The sequence below is a fragment of the Lathamus discolor genome, chromosome 2, assembly GCF_037157495.1.
Source record: "Lathamus discolor isolate bLatDis1 chromosome 2, bLatDis1.hap1, whole genome shotgun sequence".
Classification (NCBI taxonomy): domain Eukaryota; kingdom Metazoa; phylum Chordata; class Aves; order Psittaciformes; family Psittacidae; genus Lathamus; species Lathamus discolor.
Genome location: NC_088885.1, coordinates 120,319,794 through 120,337,010, shown reverse-complemented (window position 1 = coordinate 120,337,010; position 17,217 = coordinate 120,319,794). Strand labels below are relative to the sequence as shown.

The window sequence follows — 17,217 nt, the reverse complement described above, 5'->3', positions numbered from 1 at the left end:
ATGAAAGCTGTAGAAACGTAGCAGTGAAAACATAGCAGTGTACAAGATTGGTGGGTTTCTGGAAGGAAATAAGATGTGTGATGGCAGTGCAAGACCAGCAAGAGAGTTATTTGCCATGGAACTACCACCAAAAAAAGTCTGGGAAATCTGTTTACACTGAAAGGCAGCATCATAGAAAGGTTTGGTTTGGGAAGGACCTTAAAGATCATGTAGTTCCAACCCCCCTGCCATGGGCAGGGACACCTTCCACTAGGCCAGGTTGCTCAAAGCACCTGGCCTTGAACCCTGCCAGGGACAGGGCAGTCACAACTTCTCTGGACAGCCTGTGCCGGTGCCTCACCACTCTCATAGGGAAGAATTTTTTTTTAATATCTCATCTAAATCTACCCTTTTTCAGTTTAAAGCCATTCCCCCTCGAAGGTGCAGAATTGTAACTGTCAGATTACTCGCTGTAATTGTTAGGTTACTCCTCTTGTGAAACAGAGCAGTTGAGTTTGACAGAGGAAGTGGGAGCCTGCCACAAGAAAGCAGGTGTTCCAGAATCTCCCCAGAAGCCTCCAGCTACTTCACACTCATCTTCCCACTATGCTCTGCTAAACCTAACACCAACCACAAACTGGTAAGCAGCAAGACAAGTATTAACTGTCCTTGGTTGAAAGACAGCTACAAGGTTTTAACTTTGATGCCGTAGGTCTCTTATGACAGCTCTGTTGTTGCACTTCCGCTCCCTGGGATTATAGTATTGGTAAGATTATCCTTATCGACAAAATATGCTTCAGCAAGGGCTCGGGATCTGAATGACTTACACTACATTACTGTATAGGAGGCTTTTGTTGGAGGGGGAGCGCCCCTTTAAGTAGGGAGTCATTAGTTCTGTCTCCATCTGACATCACCTGTAATTTTGCATTACAGATATAGCTATTACTCTGGAATTTGATATGCTTTAAAGGTGGAGGCCAAACAAACATCTCGCCTGTCAACACAGATGTTGTTGTCCTCTACAACAGTGAAGTCACTCAGAACAGTATATGTTTAAAGTCCATTACTAGATGAGATGAGAAAAATACAGACAATGTAAAAAATGTTTGTTGCAGCAAACAAGTATAGTGTGTGTTGCAACACCTTATATTCACCTTTCATGGGTTGCTCAGTATTGAAAAACATGGGAGCTGCTCTTGTCTCAGATTTGATAAAAGCAGAAGAGAAATTTCTCACTTAAATTTTGAGACCTGGGGCAAACTAGACCAGTTAAAAGTAAACATGTTGCCATAACATTCTTACATTATCTTCCAGTACACAGTCAAGCAGGTCTTTAGTAACAGCCTTGCAGCTCAAATAGTTATATAACAATTTCTGATGCGGTGTTTGATAGAAAGGATGCTTAAAAATTGTGTTTGTGGTCTCTGCAAGGGGCTGGTAAGAGATGGCCAGTAGAATGTGCCAAAAATAGAAGTTCAGTCCTGTTGTAGACTTTCGATGTTACACTGGCAGTACAGTACTGACCATGCATTATCATGTTGGGCTCACATCATATGGTCCAAAAGCCAGAATCAGTTTTCAGTGATCAGAGTTCAATCTTTCCTAATGAAGTGTTGGAGGCAGTGTACAATTGAACTGTGGGAGCAGGAACTGAAAGCTGGTTGAGCACCCAACTCCCAGAAGAAGCCATGCTGCTTCTAGTTTTTCATCAGTCAATCATTTATTCTTTCTACACTCTGACTTTCCCATTGGATTCAATGGGAATGATGTTGAATTAACTTGTATCCCACCCAGCTAGCTGGCATAAGGTGAACTCACTCCATGTGTACCCAACTACTTTGATATGTCCTCATTGAAATCTGTACTGTTAATACCTGTTTTGTAGGTTTAAAAAAATCCTGAACATTTGCACATTTAAGTATTTTAATTTCTTTGTAAAGCTTTTTTCATTTCTGTCTTTTAGTATCTACATTGAACTTAAAATCAGAAATAAATTATTATATTCATTTATATTGTAGTCTATGAGCAAACAAATTTAGACATTGTGGTCTTCCATCCAGGAAGTAATTTTCTGTTATGTAAAAATTGTGATGAAGGAAGAGGAATTGGTGGGATGTTACATTGCTTACATTGATCATTGTAAACATAGAATCATAGAATCATAGAATAGTTAGGGTTGGAAAGGACCTCAAGATCATCTAGTTCCAACCCCCCTGCCATGGGCAGGGATACCTCACACTAAACCATCCCACACAAGGCTTCATCCAACCTGGCCTTGAACACTGCCAGGGATGGAGCACTCACAACCTCCCTGGGCAACCTATTCCAGTGTCTCACCACCCTAACAGGAAAGAATTTCCTCCTTATATCCAATCTAAACTTCCCCTGTTTAAGTTTTAACCCATTACCCCTTGTCCTGTCACTATAGTCCCTGACGAAGAGTCCCTCCCCAGCATCCCTATAGGCCCCCTTCAGATACTGGAAGGCTGCTATTAGGTCCCCACGCAGCCTTCTCTTCTCCAGGCTGAACAGCCCCAACTTCCTCAGCCTGTCTTCATACGGGAGGTGCTCCAGTCCCCTGATCATCCTCGTGGCCCTCCTCTGGACTTGTTCCAGCAGTTCCATGACATTTTTATGTTGAGGACACCAGAACTGCACACAATACTCCAGGTGAGGTCTCATGAGAGCAGAGTAGAGGGGCAGGATCACCTCTATTAGGAGGAAATTCTGAACAATGTAGGACGGAGACTCAATGCTCATTTGACGTGGATTCCATCACCAATGGATACTTTGTCATGTCAGTTGATGGTGTCATTCGTTTCATATGTGCTCCATTTTAAAGAGCTTTATTTTTTAATCAAAATGTCAAGTGGTATTTGTAGTGTACTTTCATAATCCCCATAGACCAGCTTAATGTTGGGCTGTTCCCAAGAGTGGTTTTGCTTGTGACAGCATTTTCAGTTATCTTGTTCTCAAGGAGCCAGCTGATCCTGTTGGAGACCAGGCTGGCGATGAGAACGCACAGTGAGGGGCTGGTGGAAGGGCAAGTTCCAAGTTGCAGCTCATGTGTGGCTTAAAATGACTCTTTGAAAAGCCCCTAGTAAAACTGTATGTGCATGGCACTGCACAGCTATTAAACCTCTGATTTCCTTAAAGACTAGAGGTGGATTTGTGTACAAGGTCTGTTTCCCATAAAATTATAATCAGTGGTTATCAGTTGCCTTCATCATATACCAGCTTCTCCATAATCATGTCAGTGATTTATCTAGCTGCTGAGTCTGCAGCTAGGGGATTTTGGAATAATCTTCAATCTCTTGCAGTCCTCTGGATTTTCCCTAGTCTTTCACAAGTTAGTGAAAATGAATATCAGAGGCCAGAGGGAACTTCAGGTGGTTTTAAAAGAATGTTAGGCACAAGAAAATGCCTGGATTTGTTAATCTCAAAATGTCGGTAAATTATATGATCTCTTGATCACCAGGTTGCTGTCAGTGATCAATATATCCAAATGACCCATATGGGAATCATTATTGGTACATTTACTATGGGCATGGACATTTTATCTGCAACTTCAAGCTAGTTTTGCTACCACTGTGGTATGTGTTCCCAGTCTGAAGCCCCCATAACAATGCAAAATCCACTTGCTTCCTTCACCTTCTGTTACAGGCTGAACAAGTAATTCCAAGTATTGCTCAGTATTACTGATTCAGTAGCCTGAGGCAAGCCCTTAACATCACCTTCTCCTGGTCTCTGTCAGCACTGGTTGCTTCACACACATCTGGGATTTGAAGACTGTGCTCGTATTGGCAACTTCAAACAATAACTTCTTTATTACAGAGTAGCACCACATCATCAGCTGTATCCTTATTAAACACCTTCTAAACAAAGATTTAAAGATCTGAATCGTGCAGACTATTTCTTTCACGTTATTGATGAAGTCTCTTTTCAGTGACAATTTCCAGACCTTCCTATATCTTAGTCAGGCATCAGTCATCAGGTTATAAACAATTCTATATTAATTCTTGTGATGTTCTTCATCACATTGGTTTCACTTGTTGCCCATGCTGAACATCATTTAATACAGTGCTTGCTTTCTTTGAGCTCCTAATTTACTATCCTTCTGGCTTTGCTCTACCTGTGAAACCCATGAATTTTTGCACTTTTACCCTTCCAATTCTCTCCCCCATCCCACTGCAGGGGGGAAAGAGAGAACAGCTATGTGGTGTGCAGCTGCCTACTGGGGTTAAACAATGACAGTCCTTTTTGGTGACCAATGAGGAGTGCAAAGGATTTGAGATAAGGAGAGATTTGTGTGAGTGTCCTGATTTCAGCTGGGTTAATTTTCCTAGTAGCTAGTGCAGTGCTGTGTTTTGACCTTAGTGTGAGAACAATGTTGGTAACACACCAATGTTTTAGTTGCTAGATAGTGCTTACCCTGATCAAGGACTTCTTGGTCTTTCATGCTCTGCCACTGAGGAGGGGCACAAGAAGCTGGGAGGAAGCAGAGGCAAGACACCTGACCCAAACTAGCCGAAGGGGTATTCCATACCACAGCACGTCATGCCCGGTATATAAACTGGGGGGAGCTGGCCAGGACAGGCTGATTGCTGCTTAGGGATGAGCTGGGCATTGTTTTCCCGTGGTGAGCAATTGTATTGTGCATCACTTGGGTTTTTTTCATTGGGTTTTATTATCCTATTTCCTATTATTATTAATTTATTACTATATTTTATTTCAATTATTAAACTATTACCTCAACCCACAAATTTTATCTTTTTTTTCTGATTGTCTTCCCATTCCCACTGAGGTGAGGAGCATAAGGTATGAACTAATAGTTGCGTGGTACTTAGTTGCTGACTGGTGTTAAAACATGACAGCGAGACCAAATTTATAGCTGTTACAGATACTCATCAGCAAGGCTTGCTTGCCTGACCACATGTTAGAGTCTGATGGTTGTTTGTGGCTGCTTTTTGCTTTTTGCTTTGCTGTTTGCTGTACTCCTTGTCATTCACAATTCTTGATGGATCTGTGCTTTATACCAGTCCATCACTATATTCTACCCAGGGCTTCAAAAAAGAAAAATGGAGCGGTTATTGTATATATAAAGCTTGCTCATGTAAGTACACAGCTGAAGACATAAAGTCAGATAAGTCTGGACTTGCTGTACTTTATGATCTTGGCACTGACTGTGGCAATTACAAATTGTTTCTTGTAGGTACTTGTTCTGGTGCTGGAGCAGAAAAAATTACTCCTTAAGCAAGTAGTAACCTGACTGAGGCAACTGAAAGCTGTATTTAGATATGGATTACTGAAACTGATTGCAATGTTTAAATCTCTGGCTAATGTTCAAGAGTCTTGAAATCAGCCAGCAATGCTGCAGTGCTCTTGTATTCCAGGGAAACCATTGCCTGCTGTCAGGCAGGCAGGAACAGACTAACTAGGGAGCTGCATTTGGCAAACATCACCAGGGCCATGGAGCCCACTTGGCCTTTGCCAGGGCTGGAAAATCTGAAAGAAGGGTGTGTTGGCATGGTTGTGTGGATGACGGGCTAGGAGCTGCTTTCCTTACCACTACCAAATACTGTCCCAGGCACCTCTAGGTCTTATGACGGAGCCTCAGCTGCCCAGGTTTTGTTTGCTGGCTCTTCAGCTGCTCACTCCAGTATTTGTTCCATTCACTGCCAGCTGCTGCCAAACTGAAAGGGACCAGAAGCCTAGGCTGGACTCTGCAGAGGACTGGGAGAGCCCAGACCTCTGGTAGCAATCTTCTTGGCCAACACTGCTGAAAATACTTAGCACTTAATCCTCTTTGGAGTTTCTGAAAAGCCACACTTATACAGAGAAATCATTTGATCAGCCATGCTGCATGGATCCTGAGCCTTCCTTGGGCTCCAGCCCTTGTCCTTTCAGCCCCTATTATCTGGCTGTATAATAAAGACCCATAAATATGTGGGAAAATCTCATCACTCTTTACAGGCAGTAGTGGATGGCAATTGGCAGCAGCTATCTCAGCATGACAGAGAGATGCTAAATGTTTCTCTCTGAATTATACCAAAACAAGCATCAGGTATATCTACAAAAACTTTTTTCCTAAGTTGAGAAACTAGTATGATTATAGAAATTAGAGCTGGCTTTTGTTGTTTGGTTTGTGTTTTTTATTCTTCTCCATGCAGGACATGATATGACGAAAAGAATTCTGCACTTCAGGACAGATGCCAATGACTGATCTAAGCTCCCTTGCCTATATACTGGAAGAATGGACTGTTGCGGAGTACCTGAAGAAATACCTTATTTATGTGGTCATCGCCTCACTGACAATGAGTGCAATGTTATTTTTTTTTATAGTTCCTTTGACAATCGTCTTTTTCATTTACGTTACGAATATTTTGCTTTTAATGCATCAGAGGAACAGTGAGACAGAAGCAGATCCCTTGAGTGATGTTTGGGATAGTGCAAGGAAAACTATAGCAAGTTTTTGGGATGTATATGCAAGAATATGGCATGGTAAGTATGACATAACTTGACTGAAGCTTTGAATTACCTAAGTAGTAAATACACATAAGTTTTAAGGTATTTGGTTTTTATTTCTTCCAAATAGATGCAAAGAAGTGGCATTTATTATACTTTGTATGGCATCTAATCTATAAGTTTCTGCCTCAAAGACTGATTGCAATATAAAATAAGCAAACTGAAAGGAAGAATTTAATTTATATAGGGTCAACTTCTCTTAAAGTAGATAGGCAGGTGCACTTCTCTATGTACAGTATCAGAAGAAAGCACTGCAAGAGAGATGCGTGATTTATTTTTTTACCTTATTAGGCACTTAAAACTCACTTAAATGACCAAAACACAACAACTAGTTGGAAATGTAGTTAGTGTGTTTTCAGTTGGTGAAAACTAATTTATGTACTGAAAATAAGAGCTGTATGGATGAAAAAATAATGAGACACCATATTTAAGTTTGTATTCTGCTACAATTTAAAAGTAACCTGATTTTGGAGTTTTATTGCACTCATCCTTCAGATACTTTCAACACACCCTGCTCCATAGGAAAATCCTCAGCTGCATACTAAGCTCTTGTTCTTCTCACAGATGTAGGTTAAGGCTGTCAGCAAGACTTAACTTTGCTACCCTAAGAATGAAGAGTAACAGGTTATCTATGTTGCTGTCCTTCCTCACAGTTTCTTCCTTTAATCTTTGAACATCCTGCAGTATCAAACTTTCTCCACCTCTTCCTAGATCTCTGCCTGCTCCATCCCCTACTTTCTCCCCAGACAGCTCATGATAGAAGCTGTAGCAGGAATGGACGTGAATGTAGACAAGGTAGAATAGAGCTCTTGGCAGAAGCTGTGGATTTTCCAAAACTTTGTATACATTAGCCTCTTAGCCTGGCTCCACCTAAAACCTAAATCAAATGTAGGAAGAGCCAGGAGAGAGACCTATAGAAGTCCACGTCGGTGAGGAAATTCCCTTCCACTGTTAAGTGAATACATTTAACTCCGTGGAGAGAACCTGTCTTCGGGATTCTTACAGATTCTGGTTTGGACTTAAATATCTCAACCAGAGAAACTTTAAATTATGTAAAATCCTAAACCTTTCATTCTGCCTGACACAGAATGAAGACTCATACTTCCATATTTCAGGAAAGCAAACTGACTACTTGTTTGCGTCTCATTCTGCCAATGAAGTGATTTCACACCTTAGACTGGAAAAAGTTCCAAATAGGAAATAATTTAGTCCCCTCACTGGGGGAAATGTCAGGTTAGGTCTGATCTAATGAGTAAACTGACCAACAAATTAGTCCATTAACAACCTGTGGTGTTTGAAGCACTTTCTCTTTGCTACGGAGCAAATGTTCCATCCAGAATTTAATTCTTGTAAAAGCCACAGCAGAGGCTTTCACAACTTACTGAAACTCATTTAATGAAAGACAGTAAACAGTTTTCTTTAAATTGCCAGATGATTTACAGCTGTTATTGTCAGTTATTGCTTTCCATCCCAAACAGGTTATGAGCTTCATGGTGTGGAAAACCTACCAGAAGGACCGGGCATTCTGGTGTATTACCATGGAGCTATTCCTATAGACTATCTTTACTTCTTATCTAGGCTGTTTCTCTGGAAGAAAAGACTTTGTCTGTCAGTAGCTGATCATTTTGTCTTTCGCTTACCAGGTAAGAATATATTCTCTTGTCCTTAAGCACCCTAGATTCACTCAACTTGTTGCCAGTTTTGGTGAAATTTACATTTATTACAATTTCAAGACAGCTTTTTAACTAAAAGACTGTTTTTAGATTTTTAAAGTTAAAGCTGGTAGATGCAGAAGGACAAAAAACAAAGTAGAATATCAAATATCCTGTCTTTTAAGTGAAAGGTCATAAAAGCACTGGTAGACCCTCTGAAGCCAACAAATAGACATTATATTATTCCTTTGGGATGAAATCGCATGCCTCAGTAGCAAGTGTAGGAAAGGACTATATTAGTGACCTAGTGCTGGATAGTCAGCAAGGGGCTATGAGTGCAGAAGAGCTCAGTAAAGGCAGGATATCAATCCCTTACTTGCCCCTACAGTGGGTAGCCATTGCAGTGGGGTACAACATCAAATCTACCTTTTGGTACTGGAGTAGGACACAAAAGTTCTTTGAAGATTTTACTGTTGAAGAGAGGTCTATAACACTGACCACCACAATACATTCAACACATTGTAGGCTGAGAAAGAAATAAGTAATTCCACTGTGAAAGGGAGAAGTTACAGAAAAGCAAACCTCATGCAGTTTGAGAAAAACAAAGCATAAAGAAAGAGCGTTCAGAAGGAATAGGAGGGAGACTATTTTAAGGCACCTTTATACCACTTAAGTTAAAAGGAAGCTATTTAAAAGTAGAAAGACATTATTCAGAAAAGGAAGTTGTGTCCAAACACTGAAAACAAAGAGAATAAACTCAGGCAAGTTTGATGCGAGAACATACTAAGGCACTCATAGAAAGCTGAGGAGGAAGAATTTGCTACAGACATACTTAGTAAATACTGTATTAAAATATTTAAAAAGAAGGACTCGTGCGGAAATTGAAAAGGCTTTGCTCAGGTCGCTCTAGATACAAAAGTGGTGAGTATTATGTGTTACCAATCCTAGTGCTATGCTTATTGCGTACATGCTTCATTATAAAATGTAGCTTAGGACTGTTTCTTGGAAAGTCTTCCAGACAGAAGGAAAGGTTTTTGAGTAAAGATTTATTTTCCTTTCCCCACTGCTTTCCTCGAGCACTACCTATGCATCTACCTATGTTTTGGTTGTATGGTTGGTATTTTGATCATTATGGAAAATAGCATGTGGAGGCATAGGTTTATTGAGATGCTCCTAAGAAGCTTGGTTCATTTTCATAACATTTGGGCTAAACCACTGTCACTTATTTGTCATTTTGCCAATATTTACTCTGTAGGTGTTCCACTTCCTTCAAGCAAATTTGCCCTAGTCTTGATATATGGCTATTAGATTTTCATTTAGCTATAATCATGTTTCTACATGCAAGCAGTATTTGTGATATATTGTTACAATAATATTTATTTGCTATTTATGTATTGCAGGACTTAAATTGTTGCTGGGAGTGACAGGTGTTATGCCAGGTACAAGAGAGGAATGCCTCATTGCCCTGAAGAATGGATACTTGGTGTCCATCTCACCAGGTGGAGTTAGAGAAGCATTATTCAGTGATGAAAGTTATCAACTTGTGTGGGGAAATCGAAAAGGCTTTGCTCGGGTCGCTCTAGATGCAAAAGTGGTGAGTATTATATGTTATGAATCCTAATTCTATGCTTATTGCATACATACGTCATTATAAAATGTAGCTTAGGAATGTTTCTTGGAAAATCTTCCAGACCAAAGAAAAAGGTTTTGGAGTAAAGATTTCCTTTCCTCTTCCCACCACTTTCTTTGAGCACATTAATCCATAGGGAGCAAGGGGTTTATGGAACTGTATAGCTTTATATTGCCATCCAGTTTCTTGTCTTGACTGTATTTCAGGAATCTTCACTGTAGTCCTTCTCCATATTTCATTCTATTTTCTCATTCTACTAGACTTAAATATTTATCTTACTTTTAGATACCCAGTCATTTTCTTACGGCTCTTTAATGCATTATCCTTATCTTTCTTTCCTCTCATTTATTCTAGGAGGGTCCAAGATTTTGTTCTTGCCCTTACCTTTCTTCATGTTTGTGAAAGATTGCATCCACTAACAGAAGGTGTGTCTACCTCAGTGTCTCAGTTTGAATCATGTGTGCACTTTTTTGAAGCAATTTTTCCATCTCCCTCACCCTGCTTTAATTCATGTAATGGAACATGTTAGAATACCTTTTGGCTGAAACTAAATCAGAAGTGGGAATAATACTCTGCAGTTGCAAATGGGCATTCAGTCAATGGTACCAGCCGAGAATTAGTTCTACATAAAAACATAGCACTGAAATGTGTTCAGTGTTGATGCCAGATCCTCAGCATCCTCCAGAGATGTGTTTCTATTGATTTGCACTCCACTAATGTACACATGGCCACACTTTCAGTTATATTTTCCATATAGATTATGATCTACAATACAAACTTCTACCACTGGCTCTGACTTCTTCCATCTAATTCCATGTAGAATCACAGAATCAGCTAGGTTGGAAAAGACCTTCAAGATCATCAAGTCCAACTGTTAACCCAGAACCATGAGACTGTTTCTCTGATACAGCCTCTGGGAAATACTTCTATTTTGGGATGGCATAGAGCTGAAAGAGCAGCAACCCTTCTTTTTCCTAACTGCATTTTCTCATTATCATCACTGGAGATGAGTTTTCTGTCTTAATTTAAACTTAGCATACCTGGCACTCCTTGTGTCTGACAATACCAGTACTCATCCAGGCTTCTTCTGTTTGGCCACAAGCTTTCTACTGCTTTCTCATGAATTGCACAACCATAATTTTTCTTTACATTCTTATGAATATCTCATCAATTGCAGTACTTTTCTTTGGCCTACCACATAAACATAATCCTTGTCTGTTTATAGGAGAATCTCTACAGGAAGTTGAGTTCTTCCCATGAAACTTCAATTTCTTACCACCCCTTTCAGGTTTTTTGTGCAGTTACAGCTTGCTCTCACTCCATCCAATTTGTTGCTTCTCAGACTTTGCTTTGGTCTGTTATGCTGTATCTCCTACTACAAAGTACCTAGGGTTGCAAAATGCAAGCTTTAGGTTAATAGTTCTTCATAACTTTATCTAGCTCTGAAATATTGTGGGGAGAAAACTGAACACTAGAATAAATTTAGGGGAATTTTTGGCTGAGAGTCCTATTTCTACCTCTTTGTTTGTCTTGTTATGTGGCCTTTTAAAAGTCACATTTTATGTGCTTCTGTTCCCTCTCCTATCCTTTTTCTCAAAAGCGTGGGCTGGTAAATGCTAGTCACAATACTTCATATATTGTGTGGGCCTGTACACCACCATCAGAATGTGAATAGGATAAGCCCTATCAAATTCATACAGGCATTTTGAATTCCCTTACAGTCTTTCTTTTTATATATTAATTTAATAATATACTCAGTAAGAAAGAGGTGTCACTTTAACAACTTAAGTGATTTCTAACCATTTTGCCTTCAAATATTTGAACACTCTATTGCCAGTTATTTTTACTTCACTTGGAATTTATAGTGTAATCCTACAATGTAATAGTGTGGGGTTTTTTTTAAATTTAAATAAAAATTGAATTAAATAACTCTGAATGCCCTTAATACAGAGTGCCACCCTGATCAAAACACATCACAAAAATCCTCCCAGGCTTTCCTAATTTAGAAGCACATGGAAATAGCTGAATAATAGTACCTAAAATTGCTAGCACCTCCTGTTGACAGGTTGGATTTTGTTGTTTTTTTTTCTCTTTTATGTAATGATTTGGGTATTCCCTGAAGATAAGGTTCTTGCAGTGTGAAAGGTTCTTGTGGTCATCTGTATAACATATTTGGTAAAACAAACAGTAGAGAGAATTATGTGTTACCTGAAAGGCAGAGAGTATTTTGTCCTTTGATACCTACTAGCCTGAACTCACCTTTACAGTGCTGCTGACTTTTGTATTACTTATTATTGCAACTCATTCAAGGTTTGTTTTTTTGTGGTTTTGTTTGTTTGATTTTTTAACTTGGATTAGGAAGTCTGACTGGACCTCAGTATGGGGGCATCACTGTAATTATCTTGCAGGCTCCACTGAAATTTGGGCATCTTTGGTATTTCTCTGGAAATCTGTGATCAGACACAACTTAGACAGCTAAGCATTTATTGAAGTGCTGTGCATTTAACAGTAAAGGGGGCAATATTAACCTTATATGTCCTTTCGTATACAGAGTTAGGCCCATAGTAGCAACTGGATTCCATCTTTTGACAACCATGGAGTTTCATAGAAACACAGAATAGTTTGGGTTGGAAGGGTCCTTAAAGATCATCCAGTTCCAACCCCCTGCCACAGGCAGGGACACCTTCCACTAGACCAGGCTGCTCAAAGCTCCATCCAACCTGACCTTGAACACTGCCAGGTATGGGGCAGCCACAGCTTTTCTGGGCATCCTGTGCCAGTGTCTCATCAATCCTCAGAGGAAAGATCTTCCTTTAAATCTACCCTTTGCCAGCTTAAAGCAATTCCTCTTTGTCCTATCCCTACATACCCTTATAAAAAGTCCCTCTCCAGGTTTCTTGTAGACCCTTTTTAGGTACTGGAAGGCTGCTAGGTTTCCCTGTAGCCTTCTCTTCTCCAGGCTGTCCAGCTCTCTCAGCCTGTCTTCATAGGAGAGCTGCTCCAGCCCTCTGCTCATCTTTGTGGCCCTCCTCTGGGCTCTGATTGCTTCTGTTTGTTCTTGCTGCATTCTTTTCAATACTGGCCACATCAGTCTTAGAGGTTGACTGAAGACTGCATGTAGACTCATCTAAACTATCAGAACTGACATTGTATTAGAGTTTTATATAACTTGTATGATATATATTTATTGCAGTATTGCAGACTGAAACATAAAATGAAGCTTTGCAGTTTCTGTCTAAAGCTTCCATCATGAGCGCTGAATAGGAAAGTACTCAGTTCATGAAGCTTTGGAGAAAGCAAGTAGACATTTACATTTGGCTCATCTTACCTGCTTCTCAAAGGAAGGTCTCACTGAAGCAGTAATGTTTAGATAATACCCCACTGGAAAGAACTGCAGATCCCTTGGACAAATAAGGCATTTGTATGTCCTCTTTGACCTGGACTACGTGCCTTCTGGATGGCAGAGGTTTAGGTAGCTACAGAACAAGTTCACTTCATTATTGTGACTAAAAGGAAAGACACTGAAGATGCCTGAACTTCAGTCATGTCTTAGAGTCTGAGGTAAGATTTCATAGTCTGTAGAGAAGCTAACAGTAATTATATCCATACATACAATGACTTTTTCCCCCCTCTATTGTTCCTTTTATGCTTTTGAAACTGTATTTTAAGCATGTTGTTGGAATTACTTGTCCAGAAGGTCATGAAAGAGCCCCTTTACTCTGTTAAGAATCACTACCACAGAACAGAAACTACAGGATGAGAAAAAAGCAAGCAAGAAAAAGACCTAACTAGAGCCTAACAAAGAACTCAGTGATGAAAGCCGTTTAAAGGAAAAAAAGAAAAAAAACCCTGACATCCTTACAGATGGTGACTTTAACATCAGTTTTTGTGGGAGATGAGAAATAGAATTTTATTTTTATTCTGGAGTTTATTTTTTTTATAGCAAGATTCCTTGTTTACTACTTCCTCTGTATTCAAGAGATTTTCTTAGCTGCATTAACAGGCACTAAAACATAAATTTAAAGCTGGTATAACATTTCTACCTTTTGGATTTTTTTATGATTCCTTAGCCCATCATTCCAATGTACACTCAAAATGTCCGGGAAGGATATAGGATGCTTAAAGAAAGAAGTAAGAACTTTAAAACCTATTTTAAGTATTTGGAACGTGTTCTTCACTTTTCTGATTTCTCTCACTCTTCTTTTAGATTTTGCTTTTCAAACTTGCGCTTCCTTTGGATTCTCTAATACACTTATTGTGGCTCAGAGGTATCTCCAATAGCTTGTGTGTAACTGGTTTGTGCTGTGTGATCTGGTAACTTAATGCAGTATTATTGCAGTGATCTGTTGAGTCTATTGAGCTTTGTTTTGGTGGCTAGCTAACCTAAATCCTGCAATTTCTTCTTGACTGTCAGAGTCTTCCATATTAAGCAGATTTCAAGTTTGGATAGTGTTTTCTGTGACTATAATCTACTTTTTCCTCCCTTAATCTATTTCAGGATTTTTTAGATGGTTGTATGAAAGCACTCGACTGCCGTTTACTCCTCCGTACGGAGGACTTCCGGTTAAATTTCGCACATACATTGGGGAGCAAATCCCTTATGATCCAAATATCACTACAGATGAATTAGTTGAAAAGGTAAGTTAGCTCTCTGTGCAACATTGAACTATATAGTTTTCTCTCTATTGTATATGCACTGAAAACTAGCTAATATAAACCACAACTTTTTTCTTAAAGTAGATCTTATGTCTTAATTTCCCAATGCCTCCTGAGCATGACTAAGAAGTCATCAGTGATTATACTGTTCTTCCTTGCACAAGCGGGTCTGTAAAGATAACTTTCTCTTCTCTTTTCAGACAAAGACTGCCATCCAGGCTCTCATAAGCAAGCATCAAACAATCCCAGGCAGCATATGGAAGGCTTTGCTGGAGCGATTTGATAAACGTAGAAGTGATTAGAAAGCTTTTATTTATTTCAGTGTTTTTATACAATACAGTAAAAACCAATATCCTATGGCACTGATGACTAATAATTGGCATTCAACCAGTTTTACAAATTTCTATAGATTTGACAGAAGAAAGCAATTAACCTCTTGAAGGTTCCCCTGTGTCTTTGAGGATATTCTGAAGTCAGAAAGACTGAAGAAGAAAACTTGTGTATAATAGCAATGCAACAGCTTTCCCCCAAAGGAAATTGTGTAGCCAGGATTTGCCTGGTTCCTAAAACAAGTAAGTACATACATCTGAGAGCCTCAGAAGTTTTGTCTAAATACATGCTTCTGTGTTTTGAGTGGTTCATGATCCATGCTCAGAGCAGAACCTGAGTCAGTGTTGTCACACTCAGTGGGTGCCTTCCTGTTGGACCCCACACAAGACAGTGCCAGAAGAGAAACTGTCTTGCTTTAGCTAATGATGTAATGCTTAGGCCATTTTTCTAGAGAGACTATATGAAGAGAAAAATCCCATTAAACCAGTTACTAGACTGCTACAAATGTATCAGTTTAGTGGTTTGGTACCCTGGAAAGTAGGAATGCCGCCTCCAAGACTTTGTTCTAACGGGGAAAAAGAAAAAAAAAAGTCTTTTAAAGAGAGAAAAAAAAGCTTTAGTTTAAGTGTAGCGCTATGCAAGTACAGATAGAGAGTAGTTTCAAGTGTGAGCTGGTACATTATGTCTTATTAAACCATACACTACTGGTGTAGTGGATGAGGCTGCCCCCAGTCTGAGAATCCCTGCATCGCAGTGTGTTTGCAGTAACGATGTGCTATAACTCTCCCACAGCTCCCAGCTAGCAGGGACCGCGCTCGGGGGGAGCTTCCTTGGGTAGTGCAGCCCGGAGGCTTATCGTCACTGGGGGTTTGCCCAAAAACGCAGAACTGCAACGGTGTCGTCCCCCTATGGATTGAACCTAAATGCCTGTTTGAAAAGGTGGGCAATAGGCAGCATGTCTTCCTAGCTCACCTTACAGAATACTGAAACATGCTACAAAGCAGAATGTGTTTTTACAAGCTGTGAGGTGTTGTTTCTGGTGGGAGTGGGAGAGCTTTGTGTAATCTATTCAATATGCCATTAAATGCAACCAAATCTGATAACCTCAAACACCAAGAAAGGTAGTTTTTGCGCCTCATTTTTCCTTCTTGTACTTTTAATACCTATATAATCTTTCCCCCCAATGTCCTAAAACTTTGTGTAGCTTCTAAGGAATATATGCAACATTTGCCTATTTTCATTAGAAAACTCAATCTACTGTTTGGATTAACATGAATTCTTCCTCTTCCTGTGCTGCTTCTCCAGAGATTTCTTGCACCTATGCGGCACTTAGGGACATGGTTTAATGGTGGACACCTAAAGGCTGTGCTGCAACTCAGAACAGAGTACTAGCCTTGGGTGGGTGATATATAACCAGAGCACTGATTTATCTTCCCAAGCAGGGATTCAGCCTGGATCTCTGTATCTCAGTTGTCAACTGTTTGCTAACAGCGCTCATGTTTTTTATAGGCTGTTTCATCTTACAGCAGCATCCATGTATTATCTGCAGTTTAGTTTAAGGGAGCTGGAGTAAAAATTAACGTTTATATTAGTAATCCCTTGTTACAATTGTAAGAATGTTATGAGGGAGATCCAGGTGAGCTAGATTGCCGTGGCAGTTTCCGTAGTGTAGTGGTTATCACGTTCGCCTAACACGCGAAAGGTCCCCGGTTCGAAACCGGGCGGAAACACTGGTTTGTTTTTTTTTTTTCCCCCACATCAGGTCGAAGGCGGCGATTCTGCACCTCCGCTTTCGTGAGACTCCACTCGGAATAGTTTGTGCGGTTCTGGTGTTCTCAACATAAGAAGGGCATGGAGCTGTTGGAGCGAGTCCAGAGGAGGGCCACGAGGATGATCAGGGGACTAGAGATAGGCTGAGAAAGTTGGGGCTGTTCAGCCTGGAGAAGAGAAGGCTGCGTGGAGACCTCATAGCAGCCTTCCAGTACCTGAAATGGGCCTATAGGGATGCCAGAGAGGGACTCTGCATTTGGGACTGTACAGATAGGACAAGGGGTGATGGGTTCAAACAGAAACAGGGGAAGTTCAGATTGGGTATAAGGAATATACAAGGGTATATACTGTTTGTATATATATAAGGATATATATGGTGTATGTCTACTGTGGGGGTGGTGAGGCACTGGAACAGGCTGCCCAGGGAAGCTGTGAATGCTCCACCCTGGCAGTGTTCAAGGCCAGGTTGGACAGAGCCTTGGTGTAGGATGAGGCGTCCCTGCCCGTGGCAGGGGGTTTGGAACGAGAGGATTTTAAGGTCCCTTCCAACCCAAATCATTCTACTATTCTATTACTAAGAGATGTGAGTGGGTTTGAATGACATATAAAATGGTGATTTTTCTGATTAAAAAAAAACCCCAAAAAAGACATTTCCCCCAGAACCGTTATAATACC

At 40.2% G+C, this 17,217-nt stretch overlaps 1 protein-coding gene and 1 non-coding gene across 2 annotated transcripts; both read left to right on the top strand.

The window, feature by feature from the left end:
* Positions 1-515: 515 nt before the first annotated feature.
* Positions 516-15,030, top strand: LOC136009380 (DGAT1/2-independent enzyme synthesizing storage lipids-like). Its single transcript, XM_065669370.1, has 7 exons — positions 516-619; positions 6,150-6,480; positions 7,983-8,147; positions 9,557-9,750; positions 13,857-13,917; positions 14,285-14,424; positions 14,643-15,030. The coding sequence occupies exons 2-7, from the start codon at positions 6,189-6,191 to the stop codon at positions 14,742-14,744; spliced, it is 954 nt and encodes a 317-aa protein (XP_065525442.1). The 5' UTR covers positions 516-619; positions 6,150-6,188; the 3' UTR covers positions 14,745-15,030.
* Positions 15,031-16,429: 1,399 nt separating this feature from the next.
* On the top strand, positions 16,430-16,502 carry TRNAV-AAC (transfer RNA valine (anticodon AAC)). The gene has a single exon. It is a non-coding gene; the product is annotated as a tRNA-Val (tRNA).
* Positions 16,503-17,217: the final 715 nt, after the last annotated feature.

Excerpts from the sequence above, each read along its gene's own strand:
- LOC136009380 (XM_065669370.1), top strand. The coding sequence starts at position 6,189 with ATGCCAATGACTGATCTAAGCTCCCTTGCCTATATACTGGAAGAATGG. Across the intron at positions 9,751-13,856 it reads TCGCTCTAGATGCAAAAGTG|CCCATCATTCCAATGTACAC; the intron begins GTGAGTATTATA and ends ATGATTCCTTAG. Across the intron at positions 14,425-14,642 it reads CAGATGAATTAGTTGAAAAG|ACAAAGACTGCCATCCAGGC; the intron begins GTAAGTTAGCTC and ends TTCTCTTTTCAG.